Source organism: Helicoverpa armigera, chromosome 2, assembly GCF_030705265.1.
Source record: "Helicoverpa armigera isolate CAAS_96S chromosome 2, ASM3070526v1, whole genome shotgun sequence".
Taxonomy (NCBI): domain Eukaryota; kingdom Metazoa; phylum Arthropoda; class Insecta; order Lepidoptera; family Noctuidae; genus Helicoverpa; species Helicoverpa armigera.
In genome coordinates, this window is record NC_087121.1 from 15,366,794 (window position 1) to 15,393,153 (window position 26,360).

The following is a 26,360-nucleotide window of genomic DNA, read 5'->3' on the forward strand; positions in this document are numbered from 1 at the left end:
ATCGGGTGCTCTCGGTAATCTTCGGTACGTGCGTGCGGCGCTCGGGAACCGACTCATTACTCGGTACATTTCTATGAACTATTTTTTGTTTCACGCGTCAGGCGTATTCATTCGTATCTCATACAAGATGTATTAGCAGTCCTCGTGCGCTCGTCGGAGCGCACGATATTAGTTTAGTAAAGCGCTCCAACTTTTTGACCATAATTGGAAATTTAATTTTTTATACGTTTTTGTATAATAAATGTATGTAAAATAAATATTGAAATGGTAATTTAAAAATAAAGATAAAGTAAAATGTTGTAATTGTTAAATCTTTTGAATTGGTGGTTCAGCGCACGAGTGCACTTAAGGTACAGCCGCCACTGGTTGTAAGTGAAACAAAATATTAGCTGCTATAATTTATTTGTAAAAAAATATTCTACTCACTACATAGCCAATATATCAGTTAAAACTTTAATAATTTAAGTATCCATCCCTGCGTAAGTCACATTATTTATCATCTATACAACAATAACTAATGTTTCACAATGAGTATTCCGGCCACGTGTTCATACTAAACAATCTCAAACGGATAATTTATGCTGAAACTTACTATAAATACGTACAGTTATGTAATTTGACAACAACAATAACAAATGGTCCATCAAGCTTTCTATATTGGAAATTATTGCTTTACATCATAATATATAAATACGTCTTTACGAAGGAAATCATCCTGCAGACTAATTCACATCTGCTTATAAATCAAACGAGTTGAAATTTGACATTAAAGACGAGCTTATCGGTATCAAAGTTTTGCCACTGGACGACTGGGCTCGCAGTATCTAGGTAAATACAACACTTTTTCTTAATTATAATTACGATAAGTATATTTAATGTGAAATATAAGGCTAATGTGACCGTATGTGGTCTATTGCTTTCATCAAATTTATTGCTATCGTAACATTATTCGAAACTAGTTCGAGGCATTAAGTTTATTGGCTGCGTGCTCACCCGTCCAGCGCGCTCAATATATAATTGACAATATTCATTCTATATTATTCAGAATTAAATGTTCAGTTTAACATACAATGTTCATCACCACTTATCACAATGTTATTGCTTTTCGGATACACACATCTACATTCTCCAACAAAAGATATCACAATGAATTAAAATACTTTTACATCAACATTTTTCGAATAATTCGAGTGAAATAGAACGTGAGAGAGATTACAAAACAGAAGACATTATGAGAGTTCTTGTCAGTCTTTAATCTTCGAAAAATGATGTTACATACAATGTCGAATGGAATTCCTAGTATATGAATACGAAGCCCATATTCCAGCATAAATTATAATAATACACAACAGCATTGGTACTGTCCGCGTCCCTGCCAGACGTGATAATAAAACAAAATCACAAACACATGCTTGTTAGAGCGTAAGCACACACAACACAACCGGTTTGTTAGTAACTAAATGACGATATACATTGTTCATAAACTCTTAATACCGATATATCCATAAATTAACCTAACAATAATAAATAACCAAATTGGAAGATCTATTAGAGCTGTATTCTGCTTCATGTTCCAGACACAGACACGAGTTGGTCTAGCAGTTCGGAGACGACGATGTTCCAGTGAGAATATTTAACCAAACATTCCACTACACTACCACCCACAACTACAATTACAAATTTAAATTCGGAAGTCAATCTAGATAAAACCTATAAAAATACAAAAATAATAAACCTAACACAAATGTACAGAGTAGAGTTCAATAAAATAATACTGTGTCACTACTGCAATTAGCAATATTCGTGGAGAATCCATAGCGATTGCTACTACTACACTGCGTGGTTTCATACTGACGCTAAACACGTTACCCCTACACCGCGTCGTATTTCTATCACCACTGGTAATGCATTGAAGCAACCACTCCATAAATTATACTATCCAATTGCATATTGTGTATATTTTCCTATTTCAAAACCAATACTTGGTAGGTACTACTGGTATTTTATTACAATTCAAATTCGAAAAATTATCAACATAAGTATCCATTCAAATATTCACTGACTTAAACCATTATTCCTGGCTCCAATTTAAAAAATAATAATATTCGAGATAAAATTCCATCAAAGATATACTCTTAGAAAAATAAACACACCCTAGGTACTATATCAAGTTCAAAAATTATCATGGATAAATATTGATTTTCAATTTAATATCATCATAAAGAGAGCTATAGTTAAGTAGAGAGCAAAACAATTTTAGAATTTACGTACGTTACAGTTTCATCATAAGTTAGTGAAACATTATTGTCAAGGTAGACTGCTACTCCGAAATAAACGTAAGCAAAATACTACGCGGTACTTAGGGTATACACTACTCCGACAACTATACAGTGATCCCAATAAGAATGAATAAATAATCTCAATTTTTAAAGCTTTATAAATACGATAAGCTTGACGTAACGTTGAAGGTTAGCTGCAACACAATACGATCAGGATCTCAGCGACGCTACAGCTGAGTTTGTCTTGCTAAGTATTATCACAATGTCTCATAGACTGCTGTATTTTACTGGCCCGTGGGGTTTCGATAATTAAACGAACTAATACTAAGTTAAGTAGAGACGTCAAGTAAAGGACGGTGACAGAGTTCACAGCTAAATAAGTCGAATGGAAGCAATAACATAACAGCCCAGTTCAAGGTACAGATAACGTAAATGCTTTCTGTTATAAATAAACACATAACACTGACCATTATGAGGTGAATCCGGTAGATTTACTCAATATAATGCCACAACGTTTCTGTTAAATGGTTTGTTCTAACGCTTAACAACCAAAAATGCCCAATAATCATAAATGGATTGAAAAATTAATTCTTAAAATAAACTTTTACCTATGATGTAAATCTATTTTAATAATGCCAAAGTTACAGGTTTTATTAGTAATGTTTAAAGGCAACATCATAATTGATATAATGTTAATGAGAAAAGTATACTAAGTATTTGTCACAGATTAGTGATCATGATGGGTTTAGTGGAGTTATTCACTAACTTTAAGCATATAATGCAAAAGGGCAAGGTAGATCAAAAAAAAGTTAATTTCGTAGCATTTCAAAAGTCTAAGCTGATTTGTCAACCCTGTGTTGACAATATTATCTGGCTAATAATTGTCCAGAAATAGTTTTGCTTGTCATTATTGCTTCTTCTCATTTCGTTACCTTAACTAAGAAAAAATACTCGACAGAAAAAAAATACTTACATTGTAAATACTGACCGAAATGGGAAATAAATTAGACACTTATAATTTACTGAATTCAAGCATTAAAACTACTACGTAAATAATAAAATTTACAATATGACCTAAAACTAAAAGAATACTTGCGTCCTGCAATAGGTAACCGTAAATATAATTTCAATAATATCAAAGAGAGCATTCTAAGGCAAGGCTTACTATAATAAAACCCGATATAGTGTCATTATCGTTTTGAGATTTATTATTACAGATCGAAATCGGCGTCTGTACGAAGTTTAACGAACAAACCCGAATAGTTTTCATACGGCCGCTAGAACTAATCTCATGTTTGAAGTGTTCCGAGCTGCCACATCACAAATTGCACGATGCGTTCACATGTATGACCAACAATCATACATATCACATGTTAAGAAAATATGTACACACAGAGTTCCCTTTCGTATATCATCCACTATGGTACCATTTTCTTCCCTATACATTAAATAGGCACTAATACAATGAACGATTCCCGCGACCAAATCACGAAGTGATAATGCGTAATGCCCTAGTATTTGTATATTGTTAATCGACGTTGGAGACGATTTCCTTTGAATATTAATTAGACTGGATTGTCGACCACGAAAATTAGGCACGTGATTTAAAAGGCATTCGATTTTTTGCCAACGCGTTTCTATAAACAATTATGTAATCTTTACCGTTGTCGACAACTTATTGCTTTAGTTTAGTTTAAAAGCACTTGTAGTTTACTATTCCAAAGTTCAACCGGTCGCTAGATATATTTTTTATTTGAAAAGCCGAAACCGTCAATAAAGTGCTAAGTGAGAATCGATTATGAAAAATGTATGATCTCCTATAAAAATAATTCACATTTCATTATAGCTCTATGACGACCGGACGAAAGGAATGAACAATTTTTAAATATATATTTTTCCCTCTATTGTCATCAAACACTGGCCTGAACTATCACTAAATAGATATTTAGTACTATATTATATGAAGAATATTATTATTGCATGTATACTTAACTCTATAAATTTATTGCTTTTCGAGTGAGTGTTGGGGCGAGTGTTTTACAAAAGGCTGCTTGTGTAAAACGTTCGCGGGAACACTAGTTAGTCGTGGAAGAGAAGCGATCGATACAGGATACACGCAATGCTCTGTGGGAAGTGTGAGTGAGGCTATCACAGGGGCAGTCAGTGCGTCTCCTCGGCCGCGGCTACGTGACTGGCTACTAGGTTCAGCGGCGCCTCGTCGTACTCGGGAGCGTTCAGACCCACCTACAACAAAAATTGATGTTAACAAAAATAGTTTGACGGAAATCGAGCACAAGAGCTTCAGGGGCCTAATTTCAGAACGGCAAAGTAATTTGACGAGACTGTGGTTGAAAAAACAACAGTGTACTTAGTTGAACAGACAGGCGGATCTGGCCCTCAAAAAGGGTTTTGGGTTCATTTATCTGATGTTTAGTTAAAAATTCACATACATTAAATTAAGGCACAAGAGGAATTACATAGGGGCGAAGTACATAAGGGCGTATAAAAAGGATCACATAGAGGAATAAAACGTTTTTCTTTCTTTCTTGAGGTGTGCTCGTTTGGGAAGCGAGCTGCCGACTGTAAATGAAGACCGCACGTGCACCTTATACCGTTTTTTGAACGTTACCATTGTTCGGTTGACCTGCGCAGGTATCTGCACAGACTACCTCTCCCAGAAGGCCGTAGCGTGTGTGACCGGCATAAGCAAGTTTATGGGGGAAGGAAATATGAGAAGGGTATATGAGTGAGTTTACAAGGGGAGTAGGTAGGTACATAAGTGTTTGTACGTACCTGGTCAGTGTGCGGGCGCACGGTGCGCGTGTTGTGCGCGTGCAGCGCGGCCAGCAGGTGCGGCTGCAGCTGGCGCCGCAGCGCCGCCAGCACCGCCTCCTCCGCGCCCTCGCCGCCGCTGCCCGCGCCCTCGCCCGCCTCGCACGCGCCGCCGCCGCCGCCTCCGCCGCTGCCGCCGCTGCGACGAGATTCTATAACAAGAGGGTTGGTTATGTAGCATTACAATTTTTGGAGGTTACTATCGAATCGTAATGTACCTGTGGCAAAAAAACCGGACGTTAAAGTCGCGTCGTATCAACTTTCGCGCATTACTGCTAGAACGTCCCGTTTGCACATCGTTAGCCTGAAAAGCGCTAAACACGATCCTTTTTCGTGGTACAGAAACCAAAGCAAAAAAATATATATAAATTAATTCTATAAAAGAACACAAAAATACGTTAAGTACTTCAATATTGCGTAGCGATAGTTCCATTCTCCAATACGTTACATGACAGAATTTTATCAATCGTGGTCTTCGCGACTAGTATCGCGACATACGGGGTCGGGGACGAGTCACACTGTACTGCTTGAAGTACAAACTGCACACCGTTTGCATAGTACGATTTTGTCGTATACTCACTGCTCTTAGTATGCTTGGCATCATGCCGTGGCCTCCGGCGGCGCGTGTGTATGGTGTCGCGGCGCATGGCAGTGGGACGCGGGACGCCGTGCAGCTTGAAGTACAACCCGCACGCGTTGCACACCATCTCGCCGCGCGCGTCGCGTCGCCAGATGGTCGTGGTGTGCGTGCCGCAGTTGCTGCACGACAGTTCCACGCGAGCGGCGCCGCGACCCGCGCCTGCCCCGCCCGCGCCAGACGCGTCCGGTGGCTCCTGCTGTATACAAAACACATAAATATAAGTTGTTTGACTTTGAGAGCAAAGTTTGATACATGGTACAAAATATAAAACTCGGCAGCGAATTTCTAAAAATCAGATGGCTGTGTCGTTGACTGTTCAGCAATAGAGGCTGTCGCAATAATCAGCATTGAGAAAACCGACTAGAGACGGAGGACGATAAAAGAATATCTCGAATCGAAGAGCTCTTGTAAAATTAAGATCTATGAAGCCAATTTCATATCCTGTCAAAAATGACATAATTGATTTGTTTCAAATTCTTACATTCTCTGAAGCTGTTTGTGGCCACTGCTGGTTAGTGGCGGGCGCGTCAACAGCCATGACGGGTTGCGCTCGCGCTGGGAAGCTTTGTTTTCTTCGCGCCGTGCCCGCCACGCCCGACCCGCGACCCGAACTGTGCCACTCACCATTCTGTAGACAATATATACCATATATAAATAAAAATATATTATTTTTTAAGAAAAAACTACATTTCAAAAAAACAAAAATTTGTTCCTCAATATAATCTAGACACACGGCAGTGTGTCCGCCAAGTTCGAGCAAAAAAAGCGACACACCGGCCGTGGGTTATATTACACGAACCATTTCGGGCCAAATTCGACCCCCCTATAACTCAAAATCTATTTTATTTACGCATACCAAATTTCTAGTATCTGTTGAGACCCCCTCACTTATCTAAAATACAAAATTTCATTAATATACCTATTGTAGGTCTTGAGATATTGACGTCAGAAAATCGCTATTTTTACTATACACTCACTGACTGACTGACTGACACACTCATCAAAAACCTAGACCACTTCCAATGGTCGTATTGACTTGAAATCTGGCATGGAGGTAGGTCTTTATGTCAAGGTAAAGGGAAAAATCTGAAAATGGCCAAGTGTGAGTCGGTTTCAAAATAATGAAGGTGTTTTATACCCGGTGTTTTATACCCCTAAGGAACTAAAACGAAATAAATTTATCTATATTTATATAATATATCTTCGACCTATCCAATGATATATATGGCAAAAAGACCTATCCAATGATATATATGGCATTCCTATTGGTGGGGTATACCAGGTCCCATATATTTGTGCCCATTGTCCTTTATACCCCTAAGGAACTAAAACGAAATTTTATCTATATTTATATAATATATCTTCGAATGGTCGTGCCGATCTGAAATTCGTTACAAAGGTTTGTATTAAGTCAAAGTAAAGTAAAAATCTGATCTGAAAAAGACCAAGTGTGCGTCAGTTTCGAAAATAACGAATGTGTAACTTTGATCCACGAACATAATATATGATAACATGTCATATGAGTCAGTTGGTTGGTAAATCTAGTCCATTTAGTTAATCTAGTTAATTTCTTTGTAAGAAGCATAAATCTGAAAGATAGTATAAATGAGACATTTCCTTAACTAACTTAATCATAAGAAAAAAATAAAATAATCAACCTTACAAAAATAAATGAAATCCCAACCAAAACAATAATGTGAAAGACTGCCAAGTTCTATAATATGGGAATGCTTCGCCTATAAAAGAAGTGAGATCTGAATAAGTACCAAGTTCCATAGTTACATATACCTCAGATCAAAATAGATACTTTTTAATGATGTTACTTGGCAAGTTTTAATAGAAAATTAAATACTTGATTCATTGCATTTAGTAGGTTTATGGTGTGTGAAAACTTGCCAAGTAGCATCATTAAAAAGTAACTATTTTGAACTGAGGTATACGTAACTATGGAACTTGGTACTTATTCAGATCTCACTTCTTTTATAGGCGAAGCATTCCCATATTATAGAACTTGGCAGTCTTTCACATTATTGTTTTGGTTGGGATCTATAATACTTTGATACAATTAGTAGTTTTGAGTATGTATGTACGTTTTGATCTACGTATTAGATAGTAAATTTATCCAGAAACGCAAAAGATAACTCGTGCCAATTATCCGAAAGCCTTTGAAACAAAAGGGGTTAAACCCAGATACAGATAGAGGCGTGTGTATTTCTCACAAGCATCACCTTATCTCTGAAAACGTAACATTATATCACATAAAGGAGAGTGACAACATAACAGTCAGTAAAAATCCAAACTATTGTTAACTTGCTATTTAGATTGATTGCAAGAACTATCAATCAATCAAATATGCATGTAAAAAAAAAAAATACGGTCGAATTGAGAACCTCTGTTTTTTGGTAAGTTGGTTAAAAAAGATCCCGAGGTATTTTCCAAGATAGAAAGAAAAATTTAAAACATAACGCCAGACCCACTCTCGAGTGAGTCTCGAGTCTTTTTTTTAACACATAAGACAATTTCTGACCGTTACAACAATTATTATTATTTGCTAGTCTCGTTATATTTCTTAAAGACGACAAGGAAAACTGTAAAGTAAATTATGAACATTAACATACATCAGAAGGACAATAAGAAGCGAAATGACTGTCGTGTCATCCTTCTTTATTACTATTAGCGTTCACCTGTATTATTCCCCAGTATACTTGTAAACAGGAGATTAGACATACGGCAATTTAGTCATATTTACCCGAATGCTAAGAAAAGTTATGTTTTTAAAAGTGTAATAGGAAACATTTTCGGTTAGTACACTTTGTTAGTTGGAGATATTTACATATGTTAGGAAAATAATTCAAGTTGTTACAAAAAAAAGATCTCATTAAATCTCTATGGTGTTGAAGTTGTAAGTGTTTAGCTGTCAATTAGATTGTTTTGATTCAGGCTTTAGATTCAGGCAGGCTTGAAATTTTGAGTGAAGCTAATGAGTATTGCTTGATTGCGTTTCCAGTTTTTTTTTACATCTTGACTGTCCAGTTAATTTGTATTAAAACAGGCTTTAAAATCAGACTTTTAATGTAAGATGTGGTAAGATGTAGAGGTATATTTGTGAATGGTCTGTTGTCGCAAGACTTTAATCTGCTGGAATTTGAATCGTGGACATTTGGAGACCTGCCTGACTGCTAGAGGATAGCATGAAGGTTAGTTACTTCATTATTGTGTTACATTTTAAATGTAGGGACATTACAAATCAATTTCATTGTTTTTGTACTTAAGGCTTCTATAAACAATACAATTTATGCAAATGTCAAATCCTGAATAACGCAAGGAAGATAAGTTCTCTATTAGATTAAAATACGATATCTTAAATATGATGAGAGCATAAACTTACTGCCAAGTACTAATCCTCCTAATAAAAGTAATATTTTGGGAATTTGTAAAAACGTAAACTCAAACATTAGAAAGCTTATCAAACATTATAAACAAATGGAAATAACCCAGATAGCACATTCATCTTTTTTTAGGGTTCCGTACCCAAAGGGTAAAACGGGACCCTATTGTTTTCGCTCCTCTGTCCGTCCGTCTGTCACCAGGCTGTATCTCATGAACCGTGATAGTTAAAAAGCTGAAATTTTCACAGATGATGTATTTTTGTTGCCGCTATAACAATACTGAAAACTAGAATTAATTATTTTGGGGGGCTCCCATACAACAAACGGGTTTTCGTGCGCGAGTCCGACTCGCACTAGGCCGGTTTTTTTTTTGTGTTGTTGTCAAAGTCGTATTCAAACTTTTAAACACTTCTTAACCTGTATTCTACTCGTAAGATATTAGTTAACTTCTTACTTATTTCATGTTACGATCTCTGAGTATAAATAATTAAATATTTCTATGTCAAGGACGCTATTTACATTTACCGCCATTGTAATTAGCCATTTAATGTTACTATTGTATATTGCGTATTGATTACACCAATAAATTTTGATAGCGCATTATTTGATCGTGTCATTAATAATATTTAATATGGCGTCATAGTTTAGTTAGCATAGTTAATCTTTTATGTACTATTACACTGTACAAACCAATGTGCAGTAGGTAATCAAACATAATAGTGTTATCAGCATATCATGACTAATTAAATAATACTGATAACAGTTGTTATCATGTTTTTAAATCTGTGTAGTATTCTGAAATACTTATGTTCTTACATGTACAGTAAGTCTAGCTTAAAAACAGGTGTTGATGTTGCCTATCTGTATCTATTCTATGAATATTGATCTTAATCCTTGTATTTTCCTAAATTGTCGATAACTAGGTAATAATGGCGCAATTTTTGTGAATGAGCTTACGATACTAGCTAAATCATTACTGGCAATAGAGCATGGTGGCTCGACGATAGTGGCAGTAGCTAACCAACTATTACTAGATGAAAACTAACTTTTACACGTGCTTTGATGTATAAGAAGGAATAGAATAAACCATTTTGATTTGTAGCAACCATAAAGGACGAAACACAAAATACACTTTACTATTTAAATCTCATTACTGGTGATAATTTCAGTAGAAACTAGCCGTCTGGAAAGTAGCCCTCTCATGAGATGGAATAACGGCTCATATGTAGATAACAAACGCATGACCAGATAATTCACACGACCGGACCTTGGCAATATGCCAAAAAACTGCTAGGACAGATAACAACACAAATATTGAACCAAATTTGACATTACAATAATATTACGCCGTTTTTTTACTCGATGACGTCACGAAAACCCGTCCAAAGAAAGGGCAAGTTTATATTTTTTATCATTCAATTCGTCACAGTCTTGTCAGTGATAAGTTACTCCTTCGAGATTGGTCGTATCGGTCAAGAATACGTAATTTTATTATTAAATAAAAATGTGCAATTTAGTTAGTTACAGCCTTATTATCGTCCCACTGCTGGGCTCAAGCTCCCTCTAATACGGTGAAGGATTGAGCATTAAATCAGAATGTGCAATTTAAAAGTTAAAAATAATTATGTAAGGAAAATAGGTGTTTCTAATCAACATAAAAACGAAGACGGCACTGATACGAAATATATATCATTTCATTACGTTCCGTGCATGACTGGTGATAATAAAATTAAACTCAAATGCGGAACACGTATTCCGACATATTTCCTTATTCGTGAAGTACAATAGAATTTTATAGCAAATCTTCAGCTATAAATGAAAGAAAATGGTAAGATTGGTCGGTGCATACAATATGAAGTGCAAATAAATCTATAGAATTATTGGTTTAAACATACACCATGTGTCTTACTTATTATCGACTTTCCGTAAGATTCCTTTATTTTATTTTCATTTCATTCAAATAAGTAAGACTTGAATGACAGATATATAGATAAAATATATCATCAAGTAGGCACCTATATCGAATTGTATAATGTGTTTTTTTTTTTCACAAAGCGTAAATGTTATCATTCCGCCTATTAATTTCGGAAATGTGATTGAATAGATATGTATTCAGAACCACATATTAATAGCCTAATTAGTACCTAATTATCAAGTCTTAATGCGACCCGTGCTAAGTATTATGATAATAATCTTTCTGCGATTTACTATTAATTACACAACTACCTACATTTCGTAGAAATCTAAGTCACTGTGTATGTAAATACTTCCTACGAATTTCGTGACATGAAAAAATCTAGGAACTTGTGAGTAAATGCCTGAAAGACAGTTCGTCACGAGCGAATCAACATTTTAGTTTATTTAAACACACTAATATTATGCACACATAAGTATTGGGTTAGTAGTGTGATAAACCTTAATTTTCCATATTATCAAATCAGGCCATAGTTTCGGCATACAGTAACTAAATAAGACGAAATACATACATATTTTATCTATAAATATATAAATGTAACCAGCTTTCCGTTGTCACGAAATAACATGAAAACGGCTTGACCGATTTAGCTGATAATTAGAGGTGGGAGTATTTGTCACCATCCGGCTACGGGACGAGGCGCGGGCGAAAGCTAGTTTTATATAAATACGTTGCGAGATTTGACATTTGATTTGAAATAAGTAATTGAGAGTACCATAGAACAACCCTGATTCTTAGAATTCCGTAGTATAATAGGAACCCTTATAGTTTCACCATGTCTGTTGGTCCGTCCGTCCGTCCGACCGATTACCGTCTTAACAGATTTCCGAAGACCCAACGTACATAACCCATCCACTTATCAGGTATGGGCTATACGCGGGAAACTACGGACCCTACACGCTCTTGGCCGGTTTTTATAGACAACTAGCTTTTGCCCGCGGCTTCGTCCCGTCAACTGACTTCTGTACTTTACCCTATTTATTTTTTCATAAGAACCTTCTCCTGACAATAACAAACACAATAAAAAGAGAATTAGCCAAATTGGTCCAGGCGTTGTTGAGTTATGCGCTTACCAACACATTTTGCGATTCATTTTTATATAATAGATGGTACGGATCCTTTCATACCCGAGTTCGACTTATACTTGACCAGTTTTTTTGGCTTATATTATTTAATTTGAAGGTATTAGTTAGTACTAACCGGTGAAACAGAGCCGTTGAGCGGCTGCTGCATAGCGGTGGAGAGTGGGGATGCGGTGGGCGTCCTCAGCGGCGACACTGTCATACCAAGCTGTTTGCTATTGATCAGCCGTCGTAGTAACTGCGTTGCTTCCCCGCTGCGACCTGGACACAATAAAATTATTTTTATTTATTTAACTCAGGCATCTAAGGCCCATAGATAAATACCTCAAACTAACATATATATATTATATACAATCATTATATTATATACAAATATTTATGGCTGTAAAGCTGAAGAGTTTGTTTGTTTTCTTACTAGGAACTGCTAGGAATTACTAGTCCGATTTGGAAAATGATTACAATGTTAGACAGCCCATTTATCGAGGTAGAGGTTCCTACGGGATGCGGATGAAACCGCTGGCAGAACCGCTAGTAAACGAATAAAATTTGTGAAGCCATAGGACGAATAGATCATTGCCATGGGATCATACTTGTTGCATTACCTGATGTGTCACCATGAGCATATTATTACCGGTACTTTAATTGGTCCAAAAAATGTATAAGTAGGTATACATGAGATTAGTAAAAGGCCGAGAAAACAATATTTTTTTTTTCAAACTATTGATCAGCATTATAATTATTATTGTAATGCAATGGTTTAATGAATTCATTTCTTTAATTAGGTATTGTAATTGGTGCTCTATTATCACGACTATTGAATCAAGAATCCCAAGAAAGCAGGCAAGCGAAATTGAACTTGACTCGATCAGAATAAAGTTCAGTTTGTTTTGCATGCAGCAGTTGTTGCGAGACAAGGTGCTCAGCATGATTATAACATCGCACGTCATAAAAGTTTCTGGACTGAATAAGAGCGATATGGACTCAATTTTCCTCAATAACATAGCAGAAACAATCTATCTGATACTAATCTTAAGAGCTGTCAATCAACCTTATCTCTAAGTAATGTTAGTGCTCACCATTTTGCCTGTGTAGAGCCTGCCACAGCGACTCCTTGTCCTGTTCGTGTTCCATCGGTGGCTGTGGCGAAGACTGTGTCGACCTAGCTGACTGCGTCTCCTCAGGGTCGTCCTGTAATTAACATAAACAAACATTTTATCGAAATTAAGAATTCGCAACTTGGATCAGGAATCAAAATCGTAGACTCAGCCACAATTTGTCGAGTTCAGTACAACGTTTGTAGGTCACACAGGTTGCAAAAATATCATTCAATGTCGCTGGATACAATGACGTCACTCCAACCTTGTTCGTTATCTCTCGTTTTCTATTGTGGACGGCAGAATACCTAGTTGACCTTCCTCTAAACATGCTACTGAAATTAATACACATCAAATTATGAAGGCCTCACCTGCGACATCTGAGATATATCCATTTGTAGCCTATCCGGGTCTGACCCACTACTACTCCGACTACAATCTTCATACACCGATGAATTCTCCTTGGACGTCTTCATTTTGTTTCGTCCAAAAACGTGTTGCTTGTACTCGTCAACAAAGTTGGGCTTGTGTGTTAGTGTTGTGTGGAAGTATGAGTTGTTCTGTTCCTGCGGGTCGGTCTGTTCCGCGGGCTCGTTCTTGACTGTGCTGTATAGAGAGAGGTCCATTTCCTTGTTGTCATGGTCTTCGTTGCTGGCGGGGCTGGCGGCGTGCGGCGGCGCGCTGTACACGCTGTACTGCTCGTCGGGGTACTCATGCGCGTAGGAGTCGGCCGCGCCGGTCGCGTGTGTCCTGTCGATGACGCCCGTGTAGTTCGGTGGATACTTCTGAGATTCTTCGTTTTCCCGCTGCGCGACCGCCACAGCCTTGCTTATAATATCGATGACGGTGTTGCAGTGCATCACCTCTCTCGCTCTGTCAGAGGGCGGTAAACTCGGCACGCTGTTGAACATTATATGAGGCTCCTCTTCTTGTTTGACCGCATATTTACTTGGGTCGTAATTTTTAATCTGCAGTAGTGTGACCGCCGCTTGCCGGCTCTCCAAGTTCTTCATCTCCTCAGTTGAATCCGGAGAGCCGATCTCGGCATATTTGTGTTTCAATTCGTGCTCGTACTCGCTGTCGCTTAGTGGTTTGATTATTTCTTCCAATTTTGCCGCCGTTATGTTCAGGATCTCCTAAAACCAAAAGACAATGTTTGAGCATGAAACGGAGCTCCTTATTAGTAGGACGATAGCACAAACAAACACCGACCAATGAGAAGCTCGCTCATTTCATGTCACTCGTGATATCAGGCGGCTCCTAACTGATAAGATAAAACATATTGTGATTCGAAGGTGTTCTCCAGTGCTCTTTCTAATTTCGATGAAAATGTTCTTCCAACCGATATGCAAAGTGAGTGACCGAAGTGACCGAGATACAAAACAGAGACGATCGTTGTTTGTGTACTTAAAAGATTATATAAGTAATGGTGTTTCTTTGTTGTAGGTGTTAATGATATTATGCGTCCTAGTTTCATCGAGCCGTGCACAAGAGGCCGACGCGGAAAACGTTCCATGTGATATTACCATACAAGATTCTTTAACTCTTAACTGTTCTCGTCGCAACATTGATGAGATCCCCGAAAAATGGCCAGAAAAAATAAACAGCGTAGACAAAGGTAAATTCATACGAACTGAGAGAGAGAGGAATCATTAATCATCACTATCAGTATGACGTAAACAAAACAAACAGCCACAATACAATCACAGCACCTACAATTAATAACGTGCTAAATGAAACTAGCGTTATCTATAAATAACTATCGGCTGATCATCAACATCTGATCAAGTTTGGGTATTATCTAAAATATATTATTCATAGTAAATTCGGAATTTGGAGTCGTGCATACGTTACGTAGCTCTACGTTAGATAATGGATGCAGTGAAGTTTACCGTGGGTGGAATGGATTAGCTTTTATGAATATTGATGAAGTGTTAAAATGAGTATGAACTGTGATATATGCGAAGTATTTAAAATAGATTTTAGAGTAACTTTCATGCGGTAGCAGTGAAGAGTGGAAAGCAGGTGAGTAATCGTAACTTGTAACATTCCAGATGGGCATGTGTTGATAACATTTTTCAACAATACGATATCGAACGTGTCGCAACTGCCCGCGGTGCCCGGCAAGAGGGTGGCCATCAGCTTCAAGTCCAACGAGGTGGTCGATATCGAAGACGATGCTTTCAGTAACATCGACGGACTGGTCTACTTGGACTTAAGTAACAATTACATATCCGGTACGTATTTACTTAATTGCTATCATTCTCATAAACATACACAAGTAGACAGTTGACGGCACTTGAAAGAATATTCAAGACAGATAAAAATCAACAAACGAATGTATTAATGCTAATAACAATAACATAAATTTTAATTTACATATTTTGAACACTAATCTTGCCAAAATTATGATTAATATTGGCAGAAACCTGCTTGTAGTGGCGCGCTGACAGACTGCTAAATATGTAGCTACTATTGACCTGACCTGACCACCCTCATACATTACGTACGGACGCGAGAGATGCTATACGTGATTATTGATCAGAAAACACTTATCTGGGTCAGATATTTATGTTCACAAGAAATTCAAACACAAAAGCGCTATACAAGTTATACAAAACAGACGTGATGTTATACATGTACTGTTGAATGCTTAGAGGAACTCTGATTACTGCAATCAGTCAAGTGACATTAGAAGTATCCTGTTCACGACAAGTGCTTAGCATATCGCTTGCTCCGTATTGTTTGACTAAACAACAGTACCGTGTACCTTTTAAGAGCGCTATTACAAAATCGAATTGCTCAGTTGTAGGTAAATTAGACGATAGCCGGCAGCACTTGCGCATGTGTGCGTCTAGTGAAATACGCAACGCACACCTGCGGACCGCCACGCGGCAAAAACAAACTTGAGACTTTGCCACTTTTTTCCGAAATAATTTATTGTTTTTATAGTTTATGAAATATTATTTGTACCGATGAATTTTATAACCTAGAATAGCTCGATCGAGTTACAATAAACAAGTAATCGTTTACAATTTTTAAATTATTTAATCGACAACCAAACTTTTCACCATGTTTATCAATTATAAGTAATTGATTTATAAAAAAACTAAAATCTATAATTCGTCTTCCATGTATTGTATCTTCATTTTCCTGCAACAATGAAAACTAGGAATGTAGATAGTTTATTAAAACAAATATGTAACGTATACCTTTTGCGGGTGACAAAAAATACTTACCATATTATTTGTACTGGTATTCAATTGAGTCTGATAGTCTGAATTAAATATGCTTTCATTATCCTGCAAGAATCAAAGAAGTCCAATTACATTATTATGCAACAGCGAAACTAACGACGATGACATTACGTACATATTTCTTTATAACCAACATCAAAAAGAGAACCCAATCTATAACATTTTCGAATTAGAATATCATGGCCTAATACTTATGTATATTACATTTCAATCAGATTATTATAACTAATAAATAAAATAAAACTCACTAGTATCAAAACGTGTTAGATGCGTAGGTTGCGCTATATTTTTCGAACTCCGGCGAGTTTACGCGGCGCAACAGCGAGCGATACGTCCCTCCTCGGTAAGCGCCTGGCGCTGACTAAAGTTGAACACCGCGCGTCACAAGATTTATATTGATTTTGCATTGCAAACAAAATTATTTTAAAATATTGTTTTACTTTTAAATAGACCAATTTTTTCAAGCTTTATAACAATACCACCTTAATTATTAAATGTTTTTTATTTGAATTTGGATTATACTTTCATAGATAAAAAATATAGTTTCGTACGGAAAATTGTCAGTAACTCTCAGTTTTATAGAATTATTTTTGGTGTAATACTGTATGAATTGTAATAAATTGATTTAAGCACTTCCAAGTACAAGATATAGTTGTATCTTGAACATTTTTATAAATGGTTAAATTGCTATATCCTCGGAGTACCGAAGCATCAAAAGATACCCAAAAGCAACATTTTATGAAACATCCTTTGCAGAGACAAAGATTTTACTGATGTACGTGGACAAATTAAAATATTTATTTAATACACTTTCAAGATAAATGATCAAACTTTCTGAATCTTATTTTTGTTTTTTTATTGTGACTATATCCAAAGCATCAAAACTCGTATAAAACGTTTAAATTCGCGAAAATTTGTGATAGCCCTCTTAAAGTCTTCTTGAGAAAAAATATCCACAGCCTTTTTGAAAAGAGCTGCCTTATCATATTTTCCGATCACTTCGTTGGTTTAAGTATTGAGTCCGAACGCCCACGTTGTCTTAATTTACGAAAATAAGTGGAACAGAGAAACAAACACTGAATAAAGATGATCTAAATCTTAAACAAATTATTCTTATAAATCCGTAAACAACATTAGTGATGATTAGTGTGAAAGAGTAGATGTTTCCATTACGTCTTTGATTTCAAACTTTCCATTCTAAAGGTGAATGAATTCTGCTAAATGTACCTTCAAACGCGGCGTGATATACATAATACATATAGATTAGAAACCCATTCAGGTTTTTTTATTTTCCGATCTATATGTATTTTGAGTGTCTAAGCGCAGATTGCATTAAGACGGAGTGTGAAATCAGTTAGCGCAATAATTTTGGTAATTTAGTAAGAATAATTTATTATCTTTTGCGTTCTACACAGATATGAGCGTACACTCGACATCTTTCATAATATTAGTCATCGGCAGCGGTACATTTATTTATATGGTTTCGCCGAAGAACGCTTGGTTGCAACACTTTTATTCACAAAAATGTCGTAAACACCATCCAACAATAGCCTTGACTAAGACAATATGTATAGGATTTTGTTCTCTCGGAAATCTAAGTGCATGTTAAGTTGTCAGTTCCAGATGATACACAACTGGACAATACGACCGACTATTTATGGCTATATAGGGTGTTACTCTGGCAAAAGTATTAAATGACTGCTCGATATTCTACTACCCTAGACAGCATTGACTATATTATATAGCTTTGAACGCATGATTTCATTTTAACATGAATATAGGTATTTAAATAATTATTATAATTATGCTGAATAACTAAGATTGGATCTTAACGTTATAAATATGAAGCAATTCTAGACTACTAAGAGAATAAAGCAAATTCTCATCTATTGTTTAGATTATAATATTATACATGTATCGCATTCAGATCCACAAGTAATTAACAACAAAGTCTAACTGAAACATACCTGCGACGTGCAAACAGGACGACAAAAAAATCATTAGCGATACCATAACAACAGAACTAATCCCCGAGCAAGCGACAGTTCAATCAATGGCCCAGTGGCGTAGCGTGGGGGGGGCAGGGGGGGCAAATTCCCCGGGCGGCAGCTTTTAGGGGGCGGCAAAATTTACCCAATTAAATAAAAATTGTTCGCAACTACTTATAACTGTCTAACAATAACAAAACATTAAACAAGAAAGTTGAAACTTGTTAAACTTAAAATTAATTATTGTCAGGTACTTAAAACACGCGTGACACTACATTTTACGTAATTTTGGTTTTGAGTCTTAAATAAAAATAATTAAAATTTCGCGCTCGCTTCGCTCGCGTATTCAGAAACTGTGTGCTCTTAATTTAGCATTTGTCAACAAACAAAAAGTTAAGTACGTTTGGACTAAATTTTACGTAATATTTGGTTTAAGTCCGATAAAAATTTCGCGCACGCTGCGCTCGCGTATTCAGATACTAAATTATGGCCCTTATTTTTGCATTTGTCAACAAACAAAACGCTAAGTAGGTACGTTTGGGCTAAATTTTACGTAATTTTTGGTTTAAGTCCGATAAAAATTTCGCGCTCGCTGCGCTCGCGTATTCAGATACTCAATTATGGCCCTTATTTTTGCATTTGTCAACAAACAAAACGTTAAGTAGGTACGTTTGGGCTAAATTTTACGTAATTTTTGGTTTAAGTCCGATAAAAATTTCGCGCTCGCTGCGCTCGCGTATTCAGATACTAAATTATGGCCCTTATTTTTGCATTTGTCAACAAACAAAACGTTAAGTAGGTACGTTTGGGCTAAATTTTACGTAATTTTTGGTTTAAGTCCGATAAAAATTTCGCGCTCGCTTCGCTCGCGTATTCAAAAGCGATATGCCCTTATTTTTGGATCCGTCAACAAACAAAAAGTTAAGTACGTTTGGGCGACATTTTACGTAATATTTGGTTTCACATTTATTTGGTAACAAAGATATAAAAAAAAGTCTACTTGAGAACCTCCCCCTTCTGCCGGGGCTGCGGGTTGTTCGAGAGAGTTACCGCGGCTCTGGAACATAAAAGGCTTTCGACGGAACACGACGGTTTTTAGTCAGTAAGAGTCTGATACTCCCTCACCGCTGTGTCATTTGTCGATTTTTAACATCGATACAAAAAAAATACCTTTTTTTGAAGTCGGTTAAAAATGACAAATGGCCAGTAACACTTGTTAAAAAAAATACACGGGAAGGGGCGGCAAAATCGACAACTGCCCCGGGCGGCAGATACCCACGCTACGCCACTGCAATGGCCCCGGTTCAATGATCCGTAATTATAGTTTTGTGAGACAATTTTCTAATTTAAGATTTCCTTGTATTGAACCGACGAATGGAATTTTAAATTAGGCCACGCCTAAAGGATACACATAGCCCATAGCTATAGGTTACCGATAGTGCCACTATCAAACCATAGACATATAGGAAATATACTCAACTGAAGTTTATGATAACCATATTATCTCTTATCTCAACATTCATGTGCACAATAAGAAGTCGCAAATAGTCTTTACGCAAAATACAGTATCTAATCAACATAAATACATAAACATGAAGAAAGTGTGTGTACGTAGAGGTGATCTATGAAAATATTCTGTCGATTTGGTAGCTCGTTAGAAAGTAAACTCAAACAATAACGTGCGCATGATATACTATTAATATTAGAAGTACGTTGTTTAGCAATTACTGTTCGTTAGTCAATAATTAATCAAGCAAATGCCGTTCACTATGATTCTCAAGATGAAATTAATACAATATTGAAATAAGAACAAAAGTATTGTGTGAGTCTTGTGTATGGATCATGATTATATTAAAAGCTCGAGCATGATAGAACGAACGCTTTACCCATGGGTGGAACTTTAGGCAGCGTTCTCTCCATTATTCATCCTAATATAGAAATGAAGTATTTATTAAAACTAATAAATACTTAGCGAATAAAATGTAACCAGTTCTGGCACAGTGAAAACTATGAATCACTAGGAAAGTGGGCGGACGGATAAGCCGTATGCAACTTCAGAATGAATACAAAGCAGGAAATACTATTGACGTAAATCCTACAAATGCATTTCGTTCTGACAGCACTTCTTTATAAAACTAAGAATTTTCGAATAACTGAATGCTTGATAAGTAAACAATTTGAATTATTCTTTCAGGAGAGGTTTTGAGGAGCGAAATTTTCCAAGGGCGCTACCTTGACGGTAAATACGCGAACATCGCGCTGGAGACCCTGAACTTGGGCCACAATGACATCCACTCGCTAGACCGGTACCTGTTCCAGTACACGCCGAATCTGACGCGACTGTATCTTAACAACAACCCTATTGAAATACTCGACCACGTCACCATACTCGCACTGGCTAGTGCTACCAATTTGCAGGTAAGGGTTGCGTTTTAAATATTACACAAGATTGCATAATTCATGAATACTCTTATCAAAGAAATGCGTAGCAACGACAAGCGCTCTCAGTTCCGTCAGCTTAATACTCGGAAACAACTTTTCAAATGTCAAAAATTCAAGGGAAACATAGTTTGCGCAACTTGATACATGCGCTGCTGCTCATCTAACTGACATAATTCTTTAATCGCCACTTACGAAACCCAAGAAATGGGGCGACCTACATTTATTCAGGGATCACTATCACTAACATCGATCGCTACAAAAACAAAGTTCATGAATGCACCAATCTGTTTATCGATGTTGGAATAAACAAACAGCTCCAGATTAGTGATCATAGCACATGATAATCACCTACATCATTATTAAATAATATGAGTGTCTGATGATAATTCGCAAGTTACCTGATAAAAAACAGGGTTATCAAACTCTGGCTTTTTATTGATGCAATAAAATTCTGATTTACGATGGGACAAGTTCTTCGAGTATTGTGTCAACCTCAGCTCAGACGTCATGAGAATATTAAAAAGTCTATTACTAGAAGGGACTTCACAAAGTCAATAACAATGAGCATTACTCACGATATAACATACTCTCGCCATCATTAATTAAAATAGAATACATTACAGAGATTATGTATTTCCGATTAAGATTACATTCCAATCGTGGTTGTGTCACATAATTATGTATAAGAAAGAATAAATATTATAAAATCATTATAACTGTAACACATATGTTTTAGGTTTGAGAATACCCATGCCCTTGAGAAGCACCCCTATTGTTAGCCGCAGACTCCCGCTGTGTTATCTTCCACTATAAATACGCCTTTTTTGTTGTTCAATTACAGGTTTTGGACTTGGCGAAGACCGACATCGATAGTATACCCCTAGACGCGTTCAAAGGGTTGTCGAAGTTACAACAGATCGATTTATCAGACAACCGGTTCGTGACTGTGCCGGAGAGTCTGAGCCTCGTCGGTAACTCCCTCAAGTACCTCACGTTCAACAACAATCCCATCGTCGAGCTTAATGATGATAGCTTCGTAGGTAAATACAAACTGATTACTCATTTAATTCGGGATATCGTTTCAAATTGATAATCGGATTTTATATTTATTGGTGTTCAGTCACTGATAGAAACCGGCAAACATTATATGTACTCGGCACAGTGATGATGATCGTGAGTCATGGATACGGTAGTTACGAAATAACATTCTATGAGAACCTGTTGTTATCACTTCACGGGAAATACCAAACTCAAAGAGGATTTTTACGACACTGTTTATCTGCAGTATTGCCAAATCAATCACCATGATTTCACTACATTCCCGTACTTAAGTGCCTTATAATACTGGGCCGTTAATTTAGTACGAATTGGACCCGATATTTGGCAACGATGTTAATCTGGAGCATATTATTACTCTGAAGTTCATAACTATCAAAGTATCTATTTCAAGAACATCGATTTACTCCATCATGGAGTGGTATAGACAGTTTCATTAAAGTTCCAGATACTGTAGCGTAGTACCTACACGAGTAAACAATCCAAAGAACAAAAAACCTGATGTTATCTATGTTAAATAGTATTCTGTACCTGCCTACGTACGCTGATACGGAAGTACATAATAATAATAGTATCAGTTTTTTTGCAGGCTTAACGAACTTGATCGAATTGGAAGTTGGCGAAAACGATTATTTGGACGAAGTGAAACGCAGCACGTTCTCCCCACTCAAGAACTTGAGGGTTCTCCACCTGTGTCATAACCGAAACCTGAGATACATCAGCCATAATGCGTTCCGTGGATTGAAAGATAAGTGGACCTTGAAGGAAGTGAGTAACGCATTCAAAACCATTTACCAACCAACATTAGATAGGAGGTAGCGCCAAAGCGGAAAAACCCTCTATAGTTTTCGTATGCGCGATGCTAATTCTGCGCGTTATCAACGCGAAAATAATGTATTCTAACATTTTTATCGAGTCACATCTAGTTTGAAGTCATGTACCTACTTAAGTATTTTCGCACAATGATTAATGTTACTCAGAATGACGACACCCGTTTATTATTGTGACTGATCAGATATTCTATTATAAGCTCATGGCAACATGTTTTATCAGATTCAAATGTATTATACACATTTCAGTTAGTATCATAATCATCAGATTATAGAATGCATGCAATCCAATTTGCCCCAGTTTTTGAGTGCTTACACGACAGTCGCGGATCGGGGTCAGCTTACTAATCATTTTAGTGTTTTATTTTGATATACAATCAATCAATACATTGCCACATGTATCCTAAAACTGGCACTGAATTGATTTTTACTATTGTAACACTAACCAATTATTGTTACTAGAGTAGCAAATTGAATTTAACAAATCTAATTACTGTACCTATTGTTACAATGTAGATAGTCACAGTTCAACAAGATTGATTAGCAGAGTTACTACACAATTGCTACTATAAACTTAATTGGGACTTCCCTAAAAAATTTACAATCATAATACAATCAAATATTTTTGTACATAATTTGTATTCACTTTGGTTTTACACATTTAAACATTTGATAGGGGCTGACTTTGCCTAGATTCTGTCATGTGAAAGCAATCATTTTTAAGGATACATAATATATGTTTGTAGCTGTTTTAAACTAAAACTGCTAGATGGATTTTAATGAGTCTGGGCAGAGATAGATATCAGAATAATATGTAGGGTGCATATATAAATAGGTATAAACAATAATGCATTGTTAAACAGGTGTACCTAGACGACAATTACCTCAGTGAGCTGTCACCTGATCTGATGCCATGGAACAAATTAGAAATCTTAGGAATGACTGGAAACAACTGGCTTTGCAACTGTGACCTAGCAAATATTGTCACTAAGCAAGAAGCAGGCACTAAGTTCCAGATAGGAGAGATTCCTTAGTAAGTATTTGTACAAACATTGCTATAATTTTTGGGGAATGTTTGAGGAATCAGTTTAAATAAGGAGCCAAGGTGTATCAATCCTCGCTGACAGTAATAATATTGTTTTTCATATTGATTCCTAGTAGCTGATATTTATTACTTAAGCTTCTAGAATGAATGGCTACTAAACTGTCAACTCATAAACTGTTGAAAATCTTATGAGGTCACCATTTCATGACCTAATCACTTACAAGTGACTATTTATATTTATTGCTTACTCTACAAATTATTTCCTTTGTATTATTACATTCAAGAAATATATGACATTCCATTATTATGAATTTAATATTTCATTTATAATAACAGCAAAGTTATCTGAAAAAAAAAAATTCTCTTCTATTTTCAAGATTATTAATTGCTTCTCTCTGGTCATTAATAAAATGATTATAATAAAACTCTAATGCTTCTAATAAAAACAGGTCACAGGAACGGCTAGCAATTAAATAACGCAAGTTATTTGTAAACACAGATTGCTCATAAGTTGATAGCTATATAATAATATTGATGACATAAACAAACTATTCTAAGTTTATTACACAAGGCACATCCAGTTAAATGTGTAAATGTATTAACAATATGTTATCTGATTACAGCTGTGCAGCGCCCATGAGATTCAGCGGTGCATACATAACAAACATTACAATCTCCTACTGCCCTACATTGGATACCACAACTGCACCTAAAAGAAATTTCACCCTTTCAAACTTGAGGCCTAAACATGTTATTTGGAGTATGCTAGCAGTGGCACTGATAGCTTGCCTAGGCATGCTTCTTGGTCTACTTATCAATGCAGTTAAAGCTTTCTACAATAAAAAGATAAGTCAACCAATCCGCTACATCAACATCAACTCAGACTCCAGTTTTGCATAAGGACTACAAAAAGTACTTAATATTACAATGTATGTATTATACTCCTGTAGAATTAAATTGTCAATAAATCTTTAGATAGTAACCAAGACATGTAAATAAAAATTGTATTAAATATTTTTTGAAAATTATTAATAAAGTTTAAAAACCCTGTTTGTGCTATTTTACTTCTGTGAACGTAAACAATAAATCTAATTATTAAAACTCACCTCTTTTGGACCAGATAGTGAATTGGCATATTGCACGAACTGTTCCAAAAGCCTTTCAGATTTGTGTGATAACTCTCTGAAGGTGTGAAATTCATCAAGTTTGTGTGCACAGCTCCCACACACAACTTGTGGCAGCAAGTCTTCAGGGGACACCTAAAAATATTATTCACAACATTAGACATGTACCTATGTTAGTTTCACAACACCAGTCATTAAGAGAGTTGATGTGGCCAATGACCTTTTGCAAGTATAATCATAGATGATGACTCATGGGAGGCAATCTGATAACAAACACATTAAACAAACCCACAAGTTGTTTACTGCACCAAGGAGGATGCTCACTGTGACAAAAATGGGAAGATGCAGTCCCCCTGCAGATTGATTGCCTTAAAATACCAATCTAAATATAGATAATATTGAAATCTCAAAATAGCAGGGCATAGCATAATGTGGATAAGCACTGCAAGGAGAGCATTGGTTTGAGTAGTGTATTTGTGGAGGAGTAGAGGCGAGGGCGCGAGGGCCAGCGCAGGAGCGGGGCGGTGTGAGGCGAGGCGAGGTGGTCTCCGCCGTCCGCGCTCCTTTGTTATCAGCAACGCGGCCGCTGATACAGCGCGCCTGCTACACGCTCGCATATCACTTCCACGAATGACATTAGTCATACGGCCGAGCAATCGACGCGTGGGCCGTAATATGATATCACAATGCGAAAATACCCAACACCCGCGAGAAAGTTAATGGCGCTTATCAGCATCCACAATCTCATACGCTTACGCTAAACTTTCACACGAGAAAACTCCTCCTTCTAAGTAATCATTGCGAGAAATAAACCAAAATTATTACCATTATTGACAAATTTGCCATTATCATCTCGGAAAGTCGTGATTTATCCTTATCACGGTCGAAAATTGGAAGTTTAACATCACTGCAATTATCGCCACAGAATGATAAACAAAGGCGACACACTGAATGGAACTTCGGCGGCAAATTACACATATTTAGAAATTAAAACAGAGAAAGGTATTCACAACGAAAGAAAACATTTAGAAATTAATCAAGTAACTTAATTAAAAATTAAAAGGTTTTGTTGAAAATATAACTCAGCATGCGATGATGTAGATGTAGAATACATCACATCGCGATTGTCAACCAAACGAACGAACAAGCTACACACACATTGAAAATCTCTATTGTTTACGAAGCGATGAACGCGTCGTATGTGTGAGCTACGAAAGTTTGTTCTAGTTTACGCACTGATAAAATGATAACATTATCAAATGATTTGTATTATCAGTATTATTGCAGTAGATATGATAATTGATAAAATTTAATGAATGAATAGTAA

The 26,360-nt window shown here is 36.5% G+C and overlaps 2 protein-coding genes and 1 long non-coding RNA gene across 3 annotated transcripts; 1 reads left to right on the forward strand and 2 right to left on the reverse strand.

Annotated features, from left to right (window-relative positions):
- Positions 1-385: 385 nt before the first annotated feature.
- LOC135118622 (uncharacterized) lies at positions 386-26,154 on the reverse strand. The gene is made up of 9 exons (XM_064041101.1): positions 25,859-26,154; positions 25,016-25,168; positions 13,663-14,427; positions 13,274-13,385; positions 12,316-12,458; positions 6,233-6,379; positions 5,692-5,947; positions 5,073-5,263; positions 386-4,523 (listed from the first exon to the last, which is right to left on the reverse strand). The coding sequence occupies exons 1-9, from the start codon at positions 26,009-26,011 to the stop codon at positions 4,440-4,442; spliced, it is 2,004 nt and encodes a 667-aa protein (XP_063897171.1). The 5' UTR covers positions 26,012-26,154; the 3' UTR covers positions 386-4,439.
- LOC135118623 (phospholipase A2 inhibitor beta-like) lies at positions 14,489-24,959 on the forward strand. The gene is made up of 8 exons (XM_064041117.1): positions 14,489-14,644; positions 14,738-14,909; positions 15,346-15,528; positions 20,731-20,954; positions 21,820-22,018; positions 22,624-22,802; positions 23,728-23,897; positions 24,533-24,959. The coding sequence occupies exons 1-8, from the start codon at positions 14,615-14,617 to the stop codon at positions 24,807-24,809; spliced, it is 1,434 nt and encodes a 477-aa protein (XP_063897187.1). The 5' UTR covers positions 14,489-14,614; the 3' UTR covers positions 24,810-24,959.
- Positions 16,302-16,944, reverse strand: LOC135118624 (uncharacterized). The gene is made up of 3 exons (XR_010277691.1): positions 16,797-16,944; positions 16,531-16,593; positions 16,302-16,444 (listed from the first exon to the last, which is right to left on the reverse strand). It is a non-coding gene; the product is annotated as an uncharacterized LOC135118624 (long non-coding RNA).
- Positions 26,155-26,360: the final 206 nt, after the last annotated feature.